This window comes from Bufo bufo, chromosome 2, assembly GCF_905171765.1.
Source record: "Bufo bufo chromosome 2, aBufBuf1.1, whole genome shotgun sequence".
In the NCBI taxonomy this organism is placed as follows: domain Eukaryota; kingdom Metazoa; phylum Chordata; class Amphibia; order Anura; family Bufonidae; genus Bufo; species Bufo bufo.
This window is the reverse complement of record NC_053390.1, coordinates 479754538-479773232: the sequence shown is the minus strand read 5'-3', so window position 1 is coordinate 479773232 and position 18695 is coordinate 479754538. Positions and strand designations below refer to the sequence as shown.

At 40.3% G+C, this 18695-nt stretch overlaps 1 protein-coding gene across 1 annotated transcript in view; it reads left to right on the top strand.

The window, feature by feature from the left end:
* LONP1 (lon peptidase 1, mitochondrial) overlaps window positions 1–18695 on the top strand; it is a 327100-nt gene that overhangs the window by 252640 nt on the left and 55765 nt on the right. The window contains exon 16 of the mRNA XM_040417757.1: window positions 5458–5666. Within this exon, the coding sequence (XP_040273691.1) occupies window positions 5458–5666 (209 nt within the window). The remainder of the gene's footprint in view (window positions 1–5457; window positions 5667–18695) is intronic.

Below are 18695 nucleotides of genomic sequence, written 5' to 3'. Positions count from 1 at the left end.
GGCAGACAGGCCAGTCAGGGGTGCAAGACCAACTGGAGTCAGCCACTCCTCCAGCTCAGTACAACTGCACTCTGCAAACATAAATAAAGTGCAATAATGCCATAATTATAGAAAACATTCTGGTGCTAATGCTATGCTTATTTTGCAAATTTGAGATTCTTGGCAAATTGTATTTATTGGAAGCCATTTGGCACCAGGAGAAGTATAGAGTGAGCTCAGCATGCATGTTGGTACCTGTATCCCTAGATTTAATGGAGGCCGTTATGGCACCAAAAATGGTAAAAAGTAGAGTGGACCCAGCATGCATGTGGAACCTGCACTCCCTGAATTTTATGGTGGCCATTATGGCACATAACGGGTAGTAAGTATTTAGTGTTAGGTTCCCGTCTTATAGAGATCACCTTGACTTTTTTAGACTGGCCCAAATAATTTTGTAAAAAATGTATTTGCCAAGAATCTCAAATTTGCTAAATACAGTGTACACCCCCTTGACTTTTTTCGGATTTTGGTGCATCACAACCTCGAATTAACATGGATTGTTTGGGGATTTGCATCTTTTAATTTACAGGACATGCCCACAAGATCTTTTTATTTTTTATTGTGAAGCAAATAGATCAAAATACCAGAAAAAGTAAATGTGCATAACTATTCACCCCCCAAGTCAATACTTTGTAGAGCTCCAAGTCGCTTTGGATAAGTCTCTATGAGCTTGCCACATCTTACCACTGGGATTTTTGCCCATTTGCAAAACTGCTCCAGCTCCTTCAAGTTGGATGGTTTGCGCTTCTGAACAGCAATCTTTAAGTCTGACCACAGATTTTCTATTGGATTGAGATCTGGGCTTTGACTAGGCCATTTCAACAAATTTACATGTTTCCCCTTAATCCACTTAAGTGTTGCTTTAGCAGTGTGTTTGGGGTCATTGTCCTGCTGGAAGGTGAACCTCCGTCCTAGCCTCAAATCAGGCACAGAGTGGTACAGGTTTTGCTCAGTAATATCCATGTATTAAGCACCATCCATCTTTCCCTCAACTCTGACCAGTTTCACAGTCCCGGCTGCTGAAAAACATCCCCACAGCATGATGCTGCCACCGCCATGTTTCACTGTGGGGATGGTGTTCTTTGGGTGATGTGTTGGGTTTGCGCCAGACATAGCGTTTTCTTTGGCCGAAAAGTTCAATTTTACTCTCATCAGACCAGAGCACCTTCTTCCATACATTTTGATTGGGAGTCTCCCACAGGCCTTTTCGCAAACTCACAACGTGCATTTTTGTTTTTAGCTGAAAGTAATGGCTTTCTACTGGCCACTCTGCCATAAAGCCCAACTCTATGGAGCATACGGCTTATTGTCGTCCTATGTACAGATACTCCAGTCTCTGCCGTGGAACTCTGCAGCTCCTCCAGGGTTACCTTAGGCCTCTGTGCTGCCTCTTTGTTTCATGCCATCCTTGCCCGGTCCGTGAGTTTTGGTGGGTGGCCGTTTCTTGGCAGGTTTGCATTTTCTAAATCTGCAGCTTAAGTTTAACCCCTTCCCAAAATATGACGTACTATTATGTCATGGAGGTCAGTGACTTCCCGCATCTTGACGTCTTGGTGATCGGGCGGGCACCTAAGCGGTGCGCGCCCGATCACTGCAGGGGGGCTCGGCAGTCACTGATAGCCGGGCCCCTGCTGTATGTATTGTAATGCATTGAAGAGGGGATCAGACCCCCAAAAGTTGAAGTCCCAGATTGAGTCAGAAATAAAGTTTAAAAAAGTCTGTTTTTATAAAATAAAAATAAAAAAAAGTTTCAAGTAAATAAAACGCCCCTTTCCCCAGATTTTATAATAAAAAAAAACACATTGGGTATCGCGGCGTCCGTAAACACCATAAAAAATTAGTAAAAAAAAAGCCGTCTTTGTGACCTTACATCACAAAAAGTGCAAAACCAAGCGTTTAAAAAGGTGCATGTCCCACTAAATAGTACCAATAAAACTATCGCCTCATCCCGCAAATAATGAGACGCTACATAAGAAAATCACTAGCTCTCAACTATAGCTCTCAGAACAAGACACTAAAACATCATTTTTTTGTTTCAAATAACTATTATTGTGTTTAAAGTGAAATCAATAAAAAAAAATATATACATATTGGGTATCACCGCGTCCGTAACAACCAGCTCTACAGAAATCACACATGACCTAACCTCTCAGATGAACACCGTAAAAAAAAGAAAGTGTCAAAAAATGCAATTTTTTTTATCACGAAAATTGCAACACCAAGCGATCGGCATATGCCCCCCAAAATGGTACCTAACCGTCACCTCATCCAGCAGAAAATGAGATCCTACCTAAGACAATCGGTCAAAAAATAAAAAAGCTATGGCTCTGACTATGGAGACACTAAAACATCTTTTTTTTGTTTCAAAACTGCTATTATTGTGTAAAACTTAAAGAAATAGGAAAAAGTATATATATTAGGTATTGCCACGTCCGTAACGATCTGCTCTATAAAAATGTCACATGACCTAACCCCTCAGGTGAACGCTGTTAAAAAAAAAAAAAAAGCGCCAAAATTACCAATTTTTTGGTCACCTTGCCCCATAAAGTGTAATATTGAATGATCAAAAAATCATATGTACCCAAAAAATGGCGTTCAGAAAATGGAGACACCAAAACATATATTCTTTTGCTTTATTATGTAAAACTGAAACAAACAAACAAAGAAAGTAGACCTATTTGATATCATTGCGTCCGTAACAACCTGCTATATAAAAATAGCACATGATCTACCCTGTCAGATGAATGTTGTAAAAAATAAAAATGGTGCCAAAACATCCATTCTTTTGTTACCTTGCCTCACTAAAAACATAATATAGAGCAATTAAAAATAATTTGTACCCCAAAATAGTAACAATAAAACTGGCACCTTATCCCCTAGTTTCTAAAATGGGGACACTTTTGGGTGTTTCTACTGTAAGAGTGCATCAGGGGGGCTTCAAATGGAACATGGCATCTAAAAACCATTCCTGCAAAATCTGTCTTACAAAAACCATATGGCGCTCCTTTTCTTCTGCGCCCTGCCGTGTGCCCTTAGATCATTTTACGACTACATGTGTGGTGTTTCTGTTAACCCTCGATGTGTTAAAGAAAAAAATTGATTCAAATGTAAAATCTGCTAAAAAAGTTAAATTTAGAAAGTTCATCTACATTTTCCTTTTATTTCTTGTGGAACACCTAAAGGGTTAACAAAGTTTGTAAACTCAGTTTTGAGTAACTTGAGGGATGTAGTTTCTACAATGGGGTCATTTATGCGGGGTTTCCACTATATAAGCCCCACAAAGTGACTTCAGACCTGAACTGGTCCTTTAAAAAGTGGGTTTTGGAAATTTTCTTAACAATTTTAAGAATTGGTTCTTGTAAATTTTTGTTTTATTAACAAATATAATAGCAAAATAATACAAGTTTAACAAAAAATATAAAATGAGATAACATCACCATTATACATGGAAGTTAGCATATATTATAACCTGTTGAGTCATCACAGGAATAACATTTCCTAATTTTAAGAAAGCATATTAAACAAAGTATTTATTTGACAGAAATATCAATATATATCAGTTCAAAGCTGATTTATAAAATGGTGAAAGGAAAAGAAAGGGTGGGGGGGGAGGGGAGAGGAAAGGGAGACAAAAACTAGGGGTCAAACATTGTGGGGGAAAATAAAAAGTTGTCACATGTTTTATTCTATAGTTCGAGAGCAAAAGAGAAAAGAAGAATATTTAGTAATACAAATGTATAGACTTTAATCAAAGAACTTAGACAGTTTGCCAGTAATCATACCATTTGGACCAGATCCCGAGGTATCTCTTAGGGTTGTCAGCAATTGTCCATTTGAGTTTTTCAAAGCGACTGATAGTTACAACTTCCTCCATCCAGTCCTGAATAGACGGAACCTCCGTACTAAGCCAGTGTCTGGGGATTATGGTTTTTAATGCAGCTATTAAAAAGGGAAACAGGCGGTCTTTAATGGCGCTGTGGTTTTTATTGTATAGCCCAAGCAGAACAAGTTCTGCATCTACTTTTATTTGTGAACCGTATATTTCTGTAATAATGTGGTTAAATTTTTCCCACAGTGGCACAATTTTGGGACAGGAGTACCAAATATGGGTTATGGATCCAATTCCTTCACCACATCTCCAACAGTGTGCAGGAATTTCGGGGTTGATTTTATTTAGAATGACAGGGGTCCTGTACCATCTGGACAGTATTTTATAGTGTGACTCTTGGAGTCTGGTAGACGTGATTTGGGGAATTGAGGAATGTAGTATTGCCGTGGTTTCTTGCTCATTGAATGTTTTGTTTAATTCTTTGGACCAGCTAGACAGGAATGATGGGGATGACACTTTGTTATTGACAATGGAGTAAAACTTAGAAATTCCATGGCTTATGGAAGTCTTATTTATCATTAACTTGGTAAGATCGTGTTCGCTATTTTGAGTCATAACTTGAGAACTTAGCTCTAAGAGGTGCTTCGTTATTTTGTCGTATTCTTTTTTATTAAATTTGGGGAGATCACTACTTTCTAAATATTTGGTGTATTCCATTGGCGAAGTGGCTGAGTAAATGGCTTTCAAAGGTATCATATAGCCCTTGGGGTGTGAGGTGATTTTATACCTAATCAGTCTCCAACCGTTTGGCATTGATGCTAGCAAGGGGAGTTCCAGGCAATTAGGTAATGGGATGGTATGTTTTTTGACAAGATTATGCCAAACGTGGATAGCATGTTTGGTGTAGGGGTTGTCAATTTTAGCATATAGATGTTTATTGCTCTTGGTCTTCCAGATCAGGTAATGGAGGGGGCATGGTGCACATCCCTCTTCCAAATCTACCCAGAGTTTTCTGGGTGGAAAAACATTCCATTCTTTAATACGAGTCAGGGTCGCAGCAGCGCTATAGTTACCAATATCCGGAAGACCAAGCCCACCCCTATGTTTAGGTCTCGTCAGGATATCAAACGATAGCCTGTTTTGCCCTCGCTTCCATATGAAGGAAAGAATAATTTTAAGAATTGGTTCTAAGCCTTCTAACGTCCTAAAAAAATAAAATGACATTTACAAAATGATGCCAACATAAAGTAGACATATGGGGAATGTTAAGTAATAAATATTTTATGAGGTATAGCTTTGTGTTTTAAAAGCCAAGAAATTGAAATGTAGAAAATTGCGAATTTTTCCAAATTTTTGGTAAATATTGACTCAAATTTATGACTATCATGAAGTACAATGTGTCACGAGAAAACAATCTCAGAATGGCTTGGATAAATAAGTGTTCCAAAGCTATTACCACATAAAGTGACACCTGTCAGATTTGCAAAAACTGGCCCGGGGTAGAAGGGGTTAAAAGTGATATCTTGGTGTAATCATAAGTCAGTTTGTATTTGTTGCCATTAACTTTTATTTTAACTTATGTTTTGTAGGTGGTTCCACCCTTTTTATTGAGACATCCCTCCGTTGTCCTTTAGACAAAGAAAATAAAGATGGTTCCTTAGAAGTAACAGGCCAGCTTGGAGATGTTATGAAGGAGAGCGCTAAAATTGCTTACACATTTGCACGTGCCTTCCTTATGAAGATACACCCCGATAATGGATTCCTAGTGACATCTCACATTCATTTACATGTGCCAGAGGTGAGGATATGGCTTAGTCATTCTGAGCTGTGTAAGGCTGGTTTCACACGGGCGTTGCGGATTGGGGCCGGATGCGTTCAGATTGCGTTCAGTGAAACTCGCACTATTTTGCAAGCAAGTTCAGTCAGTTTTGTCTGCGATTGCATTTAGTTGTTCAGTTTTTTCCACGCGGGTGCAATACGTTTTGATGTGTTTTTCACGAGCGTGATAAAAAATCAAATGTTTACAAACAACATCTCTTAGCAACCATCAGTGAAAAACGCATCACACCTGCACTTGCTTGCGGATGCAATGCGTTTTTCACGCAACCCCATTCACTTCTATGGGGCCAGGGCTGCGTGAAAAACGCAGAATATAGAACATGCTGCGATTTTCACGCAACGCAGAACTGATGCGTGAAAAACAACGCTCATGTACACAGAGCAATTGAAATGAATGGGTCAGGATTCAGTGCGGGTGCTATGCGTTCACGTCACGCATTGCACCCGCGCGGAAAACTCGCTCATGTGAAAGGGACCTTAAGTGTACTTTCACACTTGCGTTCTTGGATTCCGGCAATCTTTATGCAAATTGATACCATTTGTAGACGGATCCGGGTGCGGATCCGTCTCACAAATGCATTGCAATACCGGATCCGTCTCTTCGGTTGTCATCTGGAAAAACTGATCTGGTATTTATCTTTTCACATTTTTAAAAAGGATCTGGTATTTATCTTTTCACATTTTTAAAAGGTCTGCGCAGACCGCAAAACTGGATACGTTTTTCCGGAACACTTGGGGCCGCATCCGGCAATAATGCATTTCAATGGAAAATAATGCCGGATCTAGCATTCTGGCAAGTGTTCCGGAATTTTGGACAGAGAAAATACTGCAGCATGCTGTGGTATTTTCACCGTCCAAGAACCGTACAGTGACTGAACTGAAGACACCCTAATGCATACTGAACGGATTGCTCTCCATTCAGAATGCATTAGGATAAAACTATTCAGTTTTATTCCGGTATTGAGCACCTAGGACGGAACTCAATACCGGAAAAGTTTAACGCAAGTGTGAAAGCACCCTAAAGGGAACTTCTAATACTATGATCTTGCCTAAGGATAGATAGAAAAAATAAATAAATGAAGCACACTGGCCAGTAACAGTTCGCTTTGCACTAATGGTTGCTAGGGTGTTCAGTTTTTTTCTTCACTAAAGTGAAAAACCAATAAAGGCTGCCCACAGACCAATCTGTGAATTCAATCTCAGAAAAAAAATAAAACAGTTTTTCGTTGTCAGAGCTCAGATGACTTCCATTTCGTATGTCTGCAAGAAAACGAAGAACCTGCATTTGAAATTGAACTATTAGGGCTTGTCCACAAGTACTGTATATGCTGTGGATTTTCTATTTGGATTTGCAAATGGAAAATGCACAGCAAATTACAGTACCAGCAAAGTAAATGAGATTTGCAGAAATTTAATCTACAGTCGTGGCCAAAAGTTTTGAGAATTACATAAATATTGGAAATTGGAAAAGTTGCTGCTTAAGTTTTTATAATAGCAATTTGCATATACTCCAGAATGTTATGAAGAGTGATCAGATGAATTGCATAGTCCTTCTTTGCCATGAAAATTAAATTAATCCCAAAAAAAACATTTCCACTGAATTTCATTGCTGTCATTAAAGGACCTACTGAGATCATTTCAGTAATCATCTTGTTAACTCAGGTGAGAATGTTGACGAGCACAAGGCTGGAGATCATTGTGTCAGGCTGATTGGGTTAAAATGGCAGACTTGACCTGTTAAAAGGAGGGTGATGCTTGAAATCATTGTTCTTCCATTGTTGACTATTGTGACCTGCAAAGAAACGCGTGCAGCCATCATTGCGTTGCATAAAAATGGCTTCACAGGCAAGGATATTGTGGCTACTAAGATTGCACCTCAATCAACAATTTATAGGATCATCAAGAACTTCGAAGAAAGAGGTTCAATTCTTGTTAAGAAGGCTTCAGGGCGTCCAAGAAAGTCCAGCAAGCGCCAGGATCGTCTCCTAAAGAGGATTCAGCTGCGGGATCGGAGTGCCACCAGTGCAGAGCTTGCTCAGGAATGGCAGCAGGCAGGTGTGAGCGCATCTGCATGCACAGTGAGGCGAAGACTTTTGGAAGATGGCCTGGTGTCAAGAAGGCCAGCAAAGAAGCCACTTCTCTACAAAAAAAAAAACATCAGGGACAGATTGATCTTCTGCAGAAAGTATGGTAAATGGACTGCTGAGGACTGGGGCAAAGTCATATTCTCCGATGAAGCCTCTTTACGATTGTTTGGGGCATCAGGAAAAAGGCTTGTCCGGAGAAGAAAAGGTGAGCGCTGCCATCAGTCCTGTGTCATGCCAAGCAAAGTAAAGCATCCTGAGACATTTCATGTGTGGGGTTGCTTCTCATCCAAGGGAGTGGGCTCACTCACAATTTTGCCCCAAAACACAGCCGTGAATAAAGAATGTTACCAAAACACCCTCCAACAACAACTTCTTCCAACAACAGTTTGGTGAAGAACAATGCATTTTCCAGCACGATGGAGCACCGTGCCATAAGGCAAAAGTGATCACTAAGTGGCTCGGGGACCAAAACGTTGACATTTTGGGTCCATGGCCTGGAAACTTCACAGATCTTAATCCCATTGAGAACTTGTGGTCAATCCTCAAGAGGCGGGTGGACAAACAAAAACCCACTAATTCTGACAAACTTCAAGAAGTGATTATGAAAGAATAGGTTGCTATCAGTCAGGAATTGGCCCAGAAGTTGATTGAGAGCATGCCCAGTCGAATTGCAGAGGTCCTGAAATGAAGGGCCAATACTGCAAATACTGAATGTCATGTAATTGTCGATAAAACGCCTTTGAAACGTATGAAGTGCGTGTAATTATATTTCACTACATCACAGAAACAACTGAAACAAAGATCTAAAAGCAGTTTAGCAGCAAACTTTGTGAAAACTAACTTTGTGAATGCCTAAAAAAAAAAAAGCTGTTTTGGCTTGTTAGCTCACCTCCTAAAAAAACATATCAACAGATCAAAAAGTCATATGTACCCCAAAATAGTAGCACTAAAAAACATCACCTCATCCCACGAAAAAAAAGAACCCTTACACAAGACCATAGCCAGAAAAATGAAAAAAATATGGCTAAGAAAATAGCAACAAAAAAACATGATTTTCTTTTTCTAAAAATGTTCTTATTGTGTAAAACGTTATATTTATCACATGATCTGATCTACCCCATCAAGTAAATTTGGGGTAATTTTATAAATTCTATGAAACGCCTGTTGGGTCAGGTGCTCACTACACCCCTTAAAAATCCCTTGGGTGGTGTAGTTTACAAAATCTGGTCACTTTTTGGGGTTTTCACTGTAGGTGTACGTCAGGGGGTGTCTTCAAATGCAACATGGTGCTTAAAGACCATTCCAGTAAAATCTGCCCTCCAAAAACCATATGGCGCTACTTGCCTACTGACCCCTGTTGTGTGCCCATATAGTGGTTTACGACCACATATGAGAAGTTTTTCCAAACTACAGAATCAGGGTAATAAATATTGATAACCCCTGATGTGTTACAGGACAATGTATTAAAATGGAAAATTTGCAAAAATTTTTTTTTTATAATGGTAGTCTATTGTGTCGCACTGCGACATGCAACATACTGTGACACGACAGTCGCAAAAATCCATTTGAGATGGACTTTTCTGCGACAGTCGCAGCATGTCGCATTGCGACACCATAGACTATCTTTATAAAAAATGTTGCGCGACAAATGTCGTTTAGAACTAGCCTAGGTATTCCACAGGAACTACAGCAAAATGGAGGTGAAATTTGAAAATTTCACTTTTTTAGCAAATTTTCCATTTTATATAAAAAGTCTACACACTCCTGTTAGAATGTCAGGTTTCTGTGATGTGAAAAAAAATGAGACATAAATCATTTCAGAACTTTTTCCACCTTTTAATGTGACCTTTAAACTGTACAACTCAATTGAAAAACAAACAAATCTTTTAGGTAGATGGAAGAAAAAATATAAAAATAAAGTAATATGGTTGCATAAATGTGCACACCCTTAAACTAATACTTGTTGAAGCACCTTGTGATTTTATTACAGCACTCAGTCTTTTTGGGTATGAGTCTATCAGCATGGCACATTTTGCCCACTCTTCTTTGCAAAAACACTCCAAATCTGTCAGATTGCGAGGGCATCTCCTGTGCACAGCCCTCGTCAGATCACCCCACAGATTTTCAATCGGATTCAGGTTTGGGCTCTGGCTGGGCCATTCCAAAACTTCAATCTTCTTCTGGTGAAGCCATTCCTTTGTTGATTTGGATGTATGCTTTGGGTTGTTGTCATGCTGAAAGATGAAGTTCCTCTTCATGTTCAGCTTTCTAGCAGAAGCCTGAAGGTTTTGTGCCAATATTAACTGGTATTTGGAACTGTTCATAATTCCCTCTAGCTTAACTAAGGCCCCAGTTCCAGTTGAAGAAAAACAGCCCCAAAGCATGATGCTGCCACCACCATGCTTCACTGTGGGTATGGTGTTCTTTTGGTGATGCGCAGTGTTGTTTTTGCGCCAAACATATCTTTTGGAATTATGGCCAAAAAGTTCAACCTTGGTTTCATCAGACCATAACACCTATTCCCACATGCTTTTGGGAGACTTCAGATGTGTTTTTGCAAAATGTAGCCTGGCTTGGATGTTTTCTTCGTAAGAAAAGGCTTTCGTCTTGCCACTCTACCCCATAGCCCAGACATATGAAGAATGCGGGAGATTGTTGTCACATGTACCACACAGCCAGTACTTGCCAGATATTCCTGCAGCTCCTTTAATGTTGCTGTAGGCCTTTATGGTAGCCTCCCAGACCAGTTTTCTTCTCTTCTTTTCATCAATTTTGGAGGGACGTCCAGGTAATGTCACTGTTGTGCCATGTTTTCTCCACTTGATGATCACTGTCTTCACTGTGTTCCATGATATATCTAATGCCTTGGAAATTCTTTTGGTACCCTTCTCCTGACTGATACCTTTTAACAATGAGATCCCTCTGATGCTTTGGAAGCTCTCTGTGGACCATGACTTTTGCTGTGGTATGCAACTAAGAAAATTTCAGGAAAGACCAACTAGAGCAGCTGAACTTTATTTGGGGTTAATCAGAGGCATTATATCACACAAAAACTAATAAATAGGTAGACGTTCGTTGATACTAATAGATTCACAGCCTGATGAACGTTAAAAAGAACAAAACAAATCTTTATTATAATCCGTTTAAAAAGGGGCAAATAGCCAATATGTCACAGTCTGTGACCACCAGGCACCAGTATCAAAATGCACAGAGGACGAGCATAAATAAGTCCTATGTGCAATTGAGAGACTGGACTAAAAGAACTGGCTTGCTAGCTAGTAGTTGCTAATATGCAAGTCCAGATATGGAACACGGACTCAGTGTAGAGGGGACGCTGGTGTGCTACTAGCCGGTGATTGTATGAGGTGTATATATATACTGGTGCGGCTGTGCCACTTTGATCATAGGTCGCATGTGAAACACGGTATGTCGCACTGTCTCTACCCGGATGAAGTCTCAGGGGACTGTACCATCAGGCAGTGCAGTGATCAGACCAATATCCGTGTATAACTGCGGCCAGTGTATACGTAACAGCCCTGCACCTTAAGCCAGTATGTTGGGGCTATACACAATCACTCACAGCCAGTATATTTTGGCTCCATTCATGCATCACATACACACTCGAAGACTTCAGGGTAGGTATTGCATCAAGTGCACCCTGCCTAGAGAGCCGTGCTTCAAGGGATATCAGCAGCTCTACGCGTTTCCACGCGACATATGAGTGTCGCGTATCTTCAGGAGCTAGTATGCCTATGTCAGGACAGAATTGCCACACTGTAGCGTGTTATGGCTTCGGCGTTGTAATGGCCGCGCGCGGCCAGGCAAACGCCGACATCATATGGCCGAAGCCCCGCCTATCGGGAGGGGTGTGACGGTTCCATAGCGAATCAGACCTAGGGGCGGGCTAAATAGCTCCGTCCTCTGACCGGAGGAAGCCGTACTGTTACCTACCCCTCTCGGCAAGTATAGCGCACTAGCGCAATTAGTTTGGGGAAACAAAATCGCGGCCCATATACTGTCATATGATGCAGAGACCAATCCGGTATAGAGACCCATAATTTATAGTGATAAGCCGAAATTGCACGTACCAATCCCCGTCTAAGCTGTGTACCAGCAGCGGGGAGGGGCGACCCCACTCAATACAGGCTTTAGCTCTGTTACTTAAGACCTCAGCTCGGCACATCATGAATAACCGCACAGTGTACATTATGGTAATAAATATGTACGCGAATAAATGCACAGGAGAATGGATAAATATTAAAATAGGTAAACAATGCCATGGAGCAGTACAACAATACCAAACATGCAACTCATTAGTAGGATACAGTACATCCTCCTAGTTGTAGTGTGGCTAATACATCAGATAAAGCTGGCATATGATATGGCTTCATTAAGCCCTTGTGGCTGAACTGTCTGCAACTTATAGGTCCACATTGCTTCTTTACGTAAGAGGGGTATGTCAATATCACCTCCACGGACAGATATTTTTACCTGATCAATCCCTTGTATTTTTAACACATCAGGGTTACCGTCATGCAAATCACATACGTGACGTGCCACTGATGTGTCGCGCTTATTCCGGATATCAGACAGATGTTCACCAAATCTGCGTCTCAGTTCACGTTTGGTTTTACCAACGTATTGTGACCCGCAACGGCAGCTGATTAAATACACAATACCTATAGACGTGCATCTGATAAATGAACGTATCTTATATCTTTTTCCCGTTATGTTGCTGTTAAAAAATCCACCTTTCTGGATATACTTGCAAATTATGCATGAACCACACGGGAAATTGCCATTTAAGGTATTACTCAACCAAGTATCAGACTGAGGTTGTGTATATAGGCTGTGTACCAGGCGGTCACGCAGATTTGAACTACGTCTGTACGTGATAGAAGGATAATCCGGAAAAAGCTCCCCAATATCTGGGTCTGATTGTAAAATGGACCAATGGTTCTGTAAAATATCGCGGACATTTTTGTGGGCTTTGTCAAAAGTTGCGACAATTCTAGGTGTAGGGTCATCACAGTTTCTTGGTTTTGGAACCAAGAGCCGTGTACGATCTATACTCATAGAATGATGGAACGCGTTCTTTAGAGTATAATGTGGATACCCCCGATTCGTGAATCTGACTCTTAGGTCCGAGGCAGCGGCTCTGAAATCACCCAGATCCGAACAGTTCCTCCTGGCCCTCAGGTACTGCCCTTTCGGGATACCTCTTTTGAGGGCCAGTGGGTGACCACTTTCCCAATGCAGGAGATTATTGGTCGATGTCTTCTTCCTGAATAGGTTCGTAGTGATCTTCCTGTCGGTGCCAATGGTGATCATTAGGTCCAGAAACGCAATCTGTTGTTCTTGTACCTCAGACGTAAAAAACAACCCCATCTGGTTCACATTAAGTGCTGCCACAAATGCCATAAAATGCTCTCGTGTCCCTTTCCACAATATCAGCACATCATCGATGTACCTAATCCATAGTTGCACGTTTGATGTGTACTGCTCCATGGCATCCCCAAACACAACTTCCCTCGTCCCCTCTTCACTGAGTCCGTGTTCCATATCTGGACTTGCATATTAGCAACTACTAGCTAGCAAGCCAGTTCTTTTAGTCCAGTCTCTCAATTGCACATAGGACTTATTTATGCTCGTCCTCTGTGCATTTTGATACTGGTGCCTGGTGGTCACAGACTGAGACATATTGGCTATTTGCCCCTTTTTAAACGGATTATAATAAAGATTTGTTTTGTTCTTTTTAACGTTCATCAGGCTGTTAATCAGAGGCACCTTAAATGATGGCAGGTGTATGCTGACTCCTATTTAACATGATTTTGAATGTGATTGCTTAATTCTGAACACAGCTACATCCCTAGTTATAAGAGGGTGTGCACACTTATGCAACCATATTATTTTAGTTTTTTTTTTTCTTTCCTCCACCTAAAAGATTTCAGTTTGTTTTTCAATTGAGTTGTACATTTTATAGGTCACATTAAAGGTGGATAAAGTTCTGAAATGATTTATCTTTGTCTCATTCTTTTTTACATCACAGAAACCTGACATTTTAACAGGGGTGTTTTAACTTTTTATATCCACTGTATGTGTGCTTGTTCTTCTGCTGGTTATTTTCTTATCATTATATATAGGGGTGCACCGAAATTCCGGCGGCCGAAAATGGGCCTAATCCATTTCGGCCGATATTGGTACATATCGGCAGAAAATATGGGGTTTGGATTCGTTGCTATGCGGGCGGGCGCCGGGCGGGCGGTTTACTTTAAGTCACTGCATCTTTATTTTACCTTACAATCGTGACGCTCCAGTAACAACTCTGCAGGCAGAGCGGAGGGCGGCGTAACGTCACTTACTCAAGTGATGCGCCTGCTCCGCCTCCTTCATTCATAAAGTGGGCGGAGCAGGTGCGTCACGTGAGTAAGTGACGTTACGCCGCCCTCCGCTCTGCCTGCAGAGTTGTTACTGGAGCGTCGCGATTGTAAGGTAAAATAAAGATGCAGTGAGTGATTAGTCTGCTGTGAGCAGCAGGGCCGGGGCTGTTATGGGTAGGGGGATCGGTCTATGGCACTGCTATGGGGAGGGGGGATCTGTGCACTGTTATGGGGAAAGGGATCTGTGCACTGTTATGCCCATAACAGTGCACATATCCCCCCCTCCATAACAGCGCCACCCACAGATCCCCCTCTCCATAACAGCACCACCCACAGATCCCCCTCTCCATAACAGAGCCACCCACAAATCCGCCTCTCCATAACAGAGCCACCCACAGATCCCCCTCTCCATAACAGAGCCACCCACAGATCCCCCTCTCCATAACAGAGCCACCCACAGATCCCCCTCTCCATAACAGAGCCACCCACAGATCCCCCTCTCCATAACAGAGCCACCCACAGATCCCCCTCTCCATAACAGAGCCACCCACAGATCCCCCTCTCCATAGAGATCCCCCTCTCCCAGCAAAAATTTGTTCTTGACCTGAGGCTACGTCTGTTTACAGTTTGAGGTTGGTTTTACAACTGTTTCTTGCACTGTTGTTTTGTACAATCACTTGTACATGTTGTTTTGTACAATCACTTGTGTATGAGGAAGCACCATGTTATATAATATGATTTATTAAATTCATGAAAAATAATTATTAATAAAATCATTAAAAAAAAAGTATTTTAAAAGTATTTGGGCAAAAAGGCAGTTTCGGTCAAGGGCATCCTGAATTTTCGGTTTCGGACCAGAATTTTCATTTCGGTGCACCCCTAATTATATATATATATATATATATATATATATATATATATATATATATATATATATATATATATATATATATATATATATATATATTCAAATAGAAAGCAGGACTGCACTCCAAAATGTGATGAAAAAAATCAAAGCTGTTTATTCACCCATGTTATGGCAAAGTTTGCGACGTTTCAGCTCTTGCGAGCCTTTCTCAAGCCTTGTCTCAGGCTTGAGAAAGGCTCGCAAGAGCTGAAACGTCGCAAACTTTGCCATAACATGGGTGAATAAACAGCTTTGATTTTTTTCATCACATTTTGGAGTGCAGTCCTGCTTTCTATTTGATTATACTATTGGGGATTGCCGTTGCCCCCTTTTGGACATTGCACCCGCTTGTCAGGTTGGTGCTCCCGTTGGACTTTCTTTTTTTATATATATATATATAGTACAGACCAAAAGTTTGGACACACCTTCTCATTCAAAGAGTTTTCTTTATTTTCATGACTATGAAGGCATCAGAACTATGAATTAACACATGTGGAATTATATACATAACAAACAAGTGTGAAACAACAGAAAATATGTCATATTCTAGGTTCTTCAAAGTAGCCACCTTTTGCTTTGATTATTGCTTTGCACACTCTTGGCATTATCTTGATGAGCTTCAAGAGGTAGTCCCCTGAAATGGTCTTCCAACAGTCTTCAAGGAGTTCCCAGAGATGCTTAGCACTTGTTGGTCCTTTTGCCTTCACTCTGCGGTCCAGCTCACCCCAAACCATCTCGATTGGGTTCAGGTCCGGTGACTGTGGAGGCCAGGTCATCTGGCGCAGCACCCCATCACTCTCCTTCATGGTCAAATAGCCCTTACTTTCAAAGTTTTCCCAATTTTTCGGCTGACTGACTGACCTTCGTTAGTAAGTAATGATGGCCACTCGTTTTTCTTTACTTAGCTGCTTTTTTCTTGCCATAATACAAATTCTAACAGTCTATTCAGTAGGACTATCAGCTGTGTATCCACCTGACTTCTCAACGCAACTGATGGTCCCAACCCCATTTATAAGGCAAGAAATCTCACTTATTAAAACTGACAGGGCACACCTGTGAAGTGAAAACCATTTCAGGGGACTACCTCTTGAAGCTCATCAAGAGAATGCCAAGAGAGTGCAAAGCAGTAATCAAAGCAAAAGGTGGCTACTTTAAAGAACCTAGAATATGACATATTTTCAGTTGTTTCACACTTGTTTGTTATGTATATAATTCCACATGTGTTAATTCATAGTTTTGATGCCTTCAGTGTGAATCTACAATTTTCATAGTAATGAAAATAAACAAAACTCTTTGAATGAGAAGGTGTGTCCAAACTTTTGGTCTGTACTATCTATCTATATTTTTTATATATATATATATATAATATATATGATGAAAAAAGGGCAGCACTCCAATAGGCTTGAGGAAGGCTCCTGTGTAAGAGCCGAAACGTCGCTACAGCCTTATGGGTAAATAAAGTTATTTTTATCTATTGGAGTGCTGCCCTTTTTTCATCGCTTATATTTTACTGGATTGGCTTATATCCATACTGGGCCTGTGCACCCTTCATTCATTTTTTCTACTGTGACGGTGCTGCCATCTCTTTTTTTTCATATATATATATATATATATATATATATATATATATATATATGTGTGTATATATGTGTGTGTATATGTATATATATATATATATATATATATATGTGTTATAATGACTCTAGTATGTGGTGTGTCTAATTAGCATCTGTGGTGGGCATTAATCTAGCAAGGTATTGATTATCTTCTTGCATCTGATCATTAATTATTTGTGAGATATATATGTAGGAACCAGGGTGGATTTGATTTAAATCACTAGTCAGTAAGGCTTGATTTAAATCATAGTTTTCTACATAAAGACTAATTCTTGCTGGTATAACTTATAATATGCAAGTAGATGAGTATTTTTAGAATAACAACTTTTCATATTAGTTTGATTAGGTTGATTCTGTATTCATAGGTTTGTAGAAGTTCGGATTAAGGTCTTTTTCTCAACTCTGTTCATGTTATAACATTTTTGCTGTGAAGAAGAGGCATGTGATCTCTGCTGAGTCAAATTCAGTTTTGAGAACTGCAAAAGTAAACCAAGCATCTGTGATAATATCTTGTAGGCAGAGAAACTACCCAGTAATCTTAGGCTACTTTCACACTTGCGACAGTGTGATCCGGTCGGAACTGCCCGCCGGATCCGCCGATCTGCATGTGACTAAAAACATTTGTGAGACGGATCCGGATGCGGATCAGTCTTACAAATGCATTGCAAGAGCGGATCCGTGTCTCCGCTTGTCATCCGTCTCATCCGTCTTGTCTTTTTACATTTTTACTGGTCTGCGCATGTGGAGGCCAGAAGGACGGATCCGGCAATCCGGTATTTTGAATGCCGGATCCGGCACTAATACATTCCTATGGGGAAAAATGCCCAAGTCTTCAATTTTTTTTTCCGCCGGAGATAAAACCGTAGCATGCTGCCGTTTTATCTTTTGCCTGATCAGTCAAAATGACTGAACTGAAGACGTCCTGATGCATCCTGAACGGATTACTCTCCATTCAGAATGCATGGGGATATACCTGATCAGTTATTTTCCTGTATTGAGCCCCCGTGACGGAGCTCTATGCCGGAAAAGAAAAACGCAAGTGTGAAAGTACCCTTACAAAAACCTCTGGAAGAGCATGACATTGTGAATGGATTAATGGAATTTATTTACCAAAAAAATTAAACATATACAGCCTTATTCTACATACAAATCTTTATTTCATGATGGAATAACCTTTGGATGGTAATATATTTTCCTCAAAAAGCATTTTATATTAAAAAAAATCTGCTTTAAATCCCAAAAAATATTTTTTTTTTTTTTTTTTTTTTTTTTTTTTTTAATCTGAGATTTTTATCCACCCTGGTAGTACTCCTTGTCTGCTTGCCTTTTCCTCCTTACACTTAATTTCACTTTCTTCTTGTGCAGATCTATTCCACTCCAAACAATCAAAAAATATTGTTTATATTCTATTCACTGAACTTTAAACTTAGCACTGAAGGGGTTGATTCTGTATTTATAGGTTTGTAGAAGTTAGGATTAAGATCTTTTTCTCAACTCTGTTCATGTTATAAATTCAGTTTTGAGAACTCCAAAATTAAACCAAGCATCTGTGATAATATCTTGTAGGCAGAGAAACTACCCAGTAATCTTAGGCTACTTTCACACTTGCGACAGTGTGATCCGGTCGGAACTGCCCGCCGGATCCGCCGATCTGCATGTGACTAAAAACATTTGTGAGACGGATCCGGATGCGGATCAGTCTTACAAATGCATTGCAAGAGCGGATCCGTGTCTCCGCTTGTCATCCGTCTCATCCGTCTTGTCTTTTTACATTTTTACTGGTCTGCGCATGTGGAGGCCAGAAGGACGGATCCGGCAATCTGGTATTTTGAATGCCGGATCCGGCACTAATACATTCCTAATCTTACAAAAACCTCTGGAAGAGCATGACATTGTGAATAGATTAATGGAATTTAACAAAAAATTAAACATATACAGCCTTATTCTACATAATTAAAAAAGTAATCTTTATTTCATAATGGAATAACCTTTTGGATG